This window comes from Macrobrachium nipponense, chromosome 32, assembly GCF_015104395.2.
Source record: "Macrobrachium nipponense isolate FS-2020 chromosome 32, ASM1510439v2, whole genome shotgun sequence".
Classification (NCBI taxonomy): domain Eukaryota; kingdom Metazoa; phylum Arthropoda; class Malacostraca; order Decapoda; family Palaemonidae; genus Macrobrachium; species Macrobrachium nipponense.
Genome location: NC_061094.1, coordinates 18,018,518 through 18,026,017, shown reverse-complemented (window position 1 = coordinate 18,026,017; position 7,500 = coordinate 18,018,518). Strand labels below are relative to the sequence as shown.

Genomic DNA, 7,500 nt, shown 5'->3' with positions numbered 1-7,500 from the left:
TCTCTCTCTCTCTCTCTCTCTCTCCTCTCTCTCCTCTCTCTCTCTCTCTCTCCAAAAGAACTGATAGACAGGTAAATAGATACTTGTTCAGCCCTCTCTTTCTCTATTCTCTGGAAAAGATATATGTATTTATGGGAGGGGAAGAAGTGTTGCCTATAAAAGTTCATTTCAATCTTTTGATATCGTAAGGAGTTATTCTCTCTCTCTCTCTCTCTCTCTCTCTCTCTCTCTCTCTCTCTCTCTCCTCTCTCTCTCCTCTCTCTCTCTCTCTCTCTCTGTTATTGGCTGTTTATATATTTCTAATGGTAAAAAATGTTTCAGATGACTTTGAAATGATATGAATAATACCAATTCAATGGTGTATTTGATGTAGGATGATACTTTAAGTATACATTTGGTATTTGAACTTTCAAGATAGGCAGATATAAGCATTTTTAGGGGGGAGTTCTATCTATCTAGGAATTCGAGCTATTCGTGGGGGGTGTCTGGTACCCACACCCCTGCAAATACGGGGGGAACACTGTACTGCTTGCAGTTATGTTTCATACATTATTGTCATATTATTATCGTATTATAACTTATAAACATACAATTCAGGTGCCATTTGCATTCTGACAGTACTCTATTTACATTCTTAAAATCATCAGCTGATTGCAGTTTACAGACATCATCACAGCCCTTTGCTGCTGAATGGAACACATTTTGGAGATGCTTCTTTGTAAATTATTAAACCTGGGTTTAAAAAATACAGCTTACTTTATTTATAAATGCATCAAGTTAAATGAAGTAAAGGTGTGATTTTGCCAGTATCAGATGTTGCTTTTACCTCTTCCAAAACATTTTGTGGCCTGCACATTAATTGTTATTTCAGCCACAGCTACAACTGTAAATTTAGTGGCATACTTTCATAACACATTCCTCTCCTTCGCATACAGGCTAAATAAAGATTTACTTTATTTTCACTTATGGAAATCATCTTTGGAAATTTTAAAATTTTTATAATTCAACACCTGTAACACAACATTTTTTAAAGGTGTGTTAGTTATGCTAAGTGACATCAGCAAACAGTTGTTTCTCAATTCAATTATTCATGTCAATATACATGCTGTTGTTTATGCCAGTGTCTTACACAGTAGTAATTATATATGATGTAGTAATGACTTCTTCGACAAGTCACAAGCTTGGAAAGCCTGATTTAATGTATGAAAATTCACATTTAACCTAATGAACTTTTGCTTCTAGGCTTATCTCTTGGCTCAAAGCTAACTCAGATATAATAGCCTATGAATTATATGTGATATCTATCAAAACTGAGACAGGCATAGAAAGCCTAGCCTAGTGTAATAGCATACTGAAAATACATTGAGAACTATGCACAATGTATAATATGAAATGTTTTGGGAAAAAATTTTAATGGTCAGGTGATACAAAAGTATGCAGGTATGAAATTACGGTTCTTTTGTATGCTGTATATTTTTAGTTTCACAGAAGGTTTTCATTGAAAATAAACTGTGCTTGTATATTTAGCAAGCAACCTTCAGTCCCAAAATCTGAAAAAATCCCAAAACTGAAACATGGTGGCACTCTTGTAGCCACTCAAGAAATAACAGCAGCCGATTCAAAATGATCCCAATTAACATAATGGGAGTTCCCGGACCACAGAATGCCGGATTTAAGAGATTGTACTACACTTCCAACAGTGGTAACTACTTATGAGGGTCATAAGCAAAAGGGTTAACCTTGAATCATTTGTGCTGGTGTGATGTCCACCTAGTAGTAGAACTGTCTAGTTACTGGGTCATATTTTTAGGGTAGGCTTGCATATTTGAGTTTTCATAGTTTTCCTTCTTTTGAAGACGGCTTCACATAATTAGGAACTTAATTTGCATGTTGAGACACAATGTATTCCATAATTCTGAGTCTACCTGGAATAGTTATTTCATATTTTTGGAACTCAAGTTACAAGAACAGATATTAATTTTTTTGTACCTTAATTCTGATGGGACAACTGGCTCCACAAATGATATTCAGGGCAATTCCAGTAGAGGGAGGGAAAATAACAAAGGAAAATTATAAACCATCACTGGCATAACAAATGAGAAAAATTTCCATGGCACAGAAACCATATACATAGTCTATAAAGTTAATCAAACAAAGCCACAAAAAAATAGTTGAAACATTTGTAAATATATAAATAATGTACTTACTCTTGTTCTTGATCTCTAAGTACCCTCAAAATGGGAACCTGTTTGAACTTCTCAGGAGTAAGTAAATGCCAATAAATGCCTTCAGGTTTTGATAGCCGATGGCTTACATTAAACACTTCAGTGGGTGTAACAATAATATCCACTGGTACATCATGTGGACCAAATAGTCGTTCTGGAAGATCTTCAAATACCTGCAAATATACAAAAAAATGAAACCTTCCTTCTGGACACCCTATTTTCTTATAGCCTTTAACTTTTTACTTTACTGTGGTATTAATTTATTACCAATTTTTCAAAACTTACAATGTACTAAACCTTAACAGATACTACACTATACACCAAGAAGAATACTTACTGTAAATTGTTGCACACATCAACTTTTAAGCAAGAAGACATAACACCCATTATTATTATTATATATTATTGAAATAGTTTAACCAGACTACTGAACTGACTATCAGCTCTCAGACGGCTGGCCCAACGGATTTGAATAAAATGCCAGGTCTAGACCAGATGCCAAGTACTGCAACCGACCAAATAGGTCATTAGGTACGGTAATAAATGAAAGGAAATAAAAAACTGCACAAGGGCAGATACTCTCATACTGGAACACACTCACACAATACATAAATACATTTACTCATGTTTCCATATATGCACACTAAAAAGGTACTATATTAAAATTCAGAATAAAAAAAAGTTAATGGTGGTTTTTGCTTATCAGAACCCCCGCTGATAACGATGGACTGTCTGTATATGCATACACACATTATATATATATATATATATATATATATATATATATATATATATATATATATATATATATATATATATATATATATATATATATATATATATATATATATATATATATACATATATATATATATATATATATATATATATAAATATGATATTTTTCATGATAAAACTAAAAGTTTCACATATACTTACCGAACAGTTACATAGCTTATAGCTTCTTACCTACGGCAGTCGAAATTCAAATTGTTGGCGCCAGCGGCGTTGCTATCTTGAAGTATAGGTGATACAAGACCCGCCCACATCCGGGAACCCTGGGTACTGCTAGCCTTCTACCGTCAATTTTTGTTTCGTTTAGCGCCACGTCCATCTGTGGGGGGGGAGGTGGGTGGGCTTTGATTAGTGAACTGTTCGGTAAGTATATGTAAACTTTTATTTTATCATGAAAATATCATTTTCACATAAGTGACTTACCGAAACAGTTACATAGCTGAATCCAAACTACCCGGAAGGAGGGTAGATGGACTACATAAAAATGACAGTAAGACCACATTAAACAGCAAATGTTGGCAGTACCCTACCTTGTGAGAGAGCAGCTGCAGAGAATACTGCTCTGGTTATCGCTCTCATCACTCGTATGAGACGTGGCAGTATAGGCCAGGGGTCGTCCCCACTTAGTGGGATTTTGTGGTAACCATGGACAAGACCGTTGGTTGACAAAAATATTAAAAAACAGATAATGCCCTTGCCCTGGGCTTCAGAAACCAGATAAAAAACAACAGACCATCACCTATACCAAAAATAATGACATACTCAAAAGTAATAAAATAAGATCTGGAGGTTCTCCAAAGTACTATGAGCCTCCAGTCTGCCCACGACTCAACAACCTATAACAAGGCGAGGAGGGGGGACAGTAGAGGATAGAAAGTTCCCCTATGTTTCCCTTTCCCAACACCATGCCCGCTACCGACAAAGGACCCAATTTACAACAACTATCATAGGTAACCTCTACATTCTTCAGGTAAAATGAGGCGAACACAGATCTCGATCTCCAAAACGTAGATTGAAGAATCGAGGAAACAAAGCGACATATTGTGCTTGAAGCTTAAGGATGTCGCCACTGCACGTATTTCATGTGCTTTCACCTTAAGCACAGTTTAGAGTCTGATCTTGGACTTGAAGAGTTGTGAACTCCAGTATCCTAGAACTTCTCAAAAAGAACGAAATAGCGTTCTTGGAGAGGGGTTTTGCAGAATTCTTAACCGAACACCAAAGTCGGTCGAATTACCTCTAACGGATTGTGTCCTTGACAGGTAACATTTCAGAGCTCTGACAGGACATAGTAAATATTCTTCGTCCATCGGACCCACTATATTAGATAATCCCTTAAGTACAAAAAAGATTTAGGCCATGGGTTAGAGGAGATTCCGTTCTTTGCTAAAAATTCGTTAACAAAAGAACAAACCCGCATTATGATTTTTGAACCCCACCTCTTTGCGGATGGCTTGTAACTCACTCACTCTTCCTGCTGTAGCCAAAGCGAAGAGAAAAAAGTGCCTTCCTCGTTACATCTCTCAAAGACGCTTCACGAAGTGGCTCGAATCGTGAAGACATCAGAAAAGTTAAAAACTACGTCCAAGTTCCAGTCCACCACTATCCTTCTTGGATACTTTACTGTATTAAAAGATTTAATTAAATCTCCAATATCCTGGTTAGAGGAGATGTCAACCCCTCTATGCAAATTAAACACTGAGGACAGCATAGCTCTGTACCCTTTAATTGTCGATACCGACAAGTTCTTAACTTCTTTAAGGTACAGCAAAAAATCAGCTATTTCTGTCACAGAGGTTTTAGAAGACGAGAAATTATGTCTTCTGCACCACGTCCTAAAGACTCCCACTTTGATGGTAAAGCTTGGCAGAAGAGCTTCTTCGACAGTTAGCAATAGCCTCTGCCGCTCTACGAGAAAACCCCTTCGCTCTGACGAGTTTCCGGACAGTCTGAACCCTGTCAGTGACAGAGCGGACAAATTCTGATGATACCTGTCGAAGTGGGGCTGTTTGAGTAGCCGAGGATACTGAGGAAGAAGTCTGGGATGGTCTATAACCAACTTGAGAAGGTCTGGAAACCACTCTTTCCTGGGCCAGAATGGTGCTACCAACGTCATTGACACATTTTGATGTGAGAGGAACTTGTTCAACACCTCTCTGATCATTCCAAATGGGGGAAAGGCGTAAACGTCTAGACCCGTCCAATCCTGAAGCATTGCGTCGGTCTTCTCAAGCAAGAGGATCTGGAACTGGGGAACAAAAGATCGGAAGTCGATTGTTCCTCGACGTGGCAAACAGATCCACTGAAGGTCTTCCCCAAAGTTTCCACAGTTCCTGACAAATTTTGTCTTGCAATGTCACTCCGTGGGAAGAACTTGGTTTACTCGACTGAGTTCGTCTGCCAGTACATTTAACTTCCCCTGTACAAACCTCGGGAACGAGGGAAATATCCCGATCTTGAGACCAGAGAGGAGATCTTCTAGCGACTTTGTTGAGGGAGAATGAATGGGTTCCTCCCTGATTCCTGATATAAGATAGAGCGGTGGTGTTGTCGGAGTATACTGCCACTCTCTTTCCCACGACCAAAGGAGCGAATGCTTGCAGACCGAACCAAATCGCCTTCAACTCCTTCATGTTGATGTGATTCAATCTCTCTTTCTCTGACCATAATCCTGAGATCTTTTTGGTCCCTAGGAGAGCTCCCCAACCTCTGTCCGATGCGTCGGAGTATAATTCTACGTCTGGGTTCCTTAATGTCAGGGAGAGACCCTCTTGCAATCTTTCCCTCGACATCCACCATCTCAAGTCGTTCTTGATCTCTTCCGACACTGGGAACGAATACGTCTGGTTGAGACTTCCGACACCAACTCGCTTTGAGATAAAACTGAAGAGATCTCATGTGAAGACAACCCACCCAACTTTACAAACGTCTCTACTGATGATAACGTCCCTAGAAGACTCATCCATTCCAAGGCGGAGGAGGACTGACGATTCAGGAATTGGTCTCAACCTTTTTTGACGGCAAGATTCTATTCTTTTCGGGGACAGAAAAACCCGAAAGTCTGAGAGTCCAGAATCATCCCCAAATAGGGGATCTTCTGGGACGGCATGAATTGGAGAACTTCTCCAGGTTGATGAGAATTCCCAATTGACTCGCTAATGACAGTGTCTTCCGTAAATCCTTCACGCACTGTGTCCTCGAACCCGATCTGAGAAGCCAGTCGTCCAGGTTAAAATGCTGCATTTATGCCCAACATATGCAGCCATTTCCCCATGGAGCAAGAACACGAGTAAATACTTGAGGGGCCGTCGAAAGGCCGAAAACAAAGGGCTCTGAATTGATATGTCCTCCCTTCGAACACAAAATCTCAGGAACTTCTTTGAACTCTGGTGAATCGGGACATGAAAGTAGCGTCCTTCATGTCCAGGGACACCATCCAATCGCCTGGGCGAAGTGCCGACATCAGAGAATGATTGTTTCCATATTGAACTTTGTCTTCAGCACAAAAAGGTTCAATGCGCTTACATCTAGCACTGGCCTCAACCTCCCGAGGCTTTGGGAACTACAAAGAGTCCTTGTTGTAAGAATTCCCTGAGAAACTGTCGAGGACTTCCTCTATTGCTCCCTTCTTGATGAGTGCATTGACCTCTGCTGCTAAAGCCAAAGCTCTCTCTGATCCTGGAGAATATGCTGTTAAGCTGATTGGTGTATCGGAGAGAGGAGGATCTAAAACAAAAGGAATCGAGTATCCCTCTCGAAGAACTTGAACTACCCATTGCTCTGCACCTCTTCGACTCCATTCTTCCCAAAAAAGATGGAGTCTTGCCCCTACTTGCACGTGAAGGAACGGCTTCTCACTTGTCCGAATGTTTGGGGGAGGTTTCTTTGAGGACTTGTACTGTGGACGCAATTAGTCCTGTGGTCCGTTGCCCCACTTAGGTTTATTCCCTCGAAAGGGATGCTTCTGAAGATGGAGAAGACTTAGCTCCTGTCGGAGTAGGCTCTTTCGGAACGTCTGGAAGACTGAAGAAGGAGTCATTAGTAGATTTCTTTTCTAAATCCGATAGAATTTGTTGAATGGTTTCTTCAGGGAAAAGATGAGATTTACAGAGAGGAGCAAACATGAGAGCCGACTTCTGGTTATTAGTGACTCCTTTAGACACGAAAGAACACCACCTTTCTCTCTCTTCATCACTCCCATTGTGAAAAGGGCTGCTAATTCTCGCTGAACCATCTTCTAACAGCCTTAATCCGCACAGGACAGAAATCCTAACCAGTCTGTGGCAAAATCTTCTTCTAAAGACTGACAGTCTTCAATCTTGCGAGCTAAAGAGGCAATAGTCCAGTCCCAAAAAACTAAATACCTCAAATACTTTAAAAATATTCTTCACCAAATGGTCCAGCTCTGAAGAAGAAAACAAAATTTTAGCTGACGAAAAAGCTGCTTCTTCGGTGTGAGTCCACTAAACCGGAGAAGTCT

At 39.8% G+C, this 7,500-nt stretch overlaps 1 protein-coding gene across 1 annotated transcript in view; it reads right to left on the bottom strand.

The window, feature by feature from the left end:
- The window catches only part of LOC135207248 (methenyltetrahydrofolate synthase domain-containing protein-like), a 420,744-nt gene that overhangs the window by 200,136 nt on the left and 213,108 nt on the right, over positions 1 to 7,500 (bottom strand). The window contains 1 exon segment of the mRNA XM_064238898.1: positions 2,208 to 2,398. Coding sequence (XP_064094968.1) covers positions 2,208 to 2,398 — 191 coding nt within the window.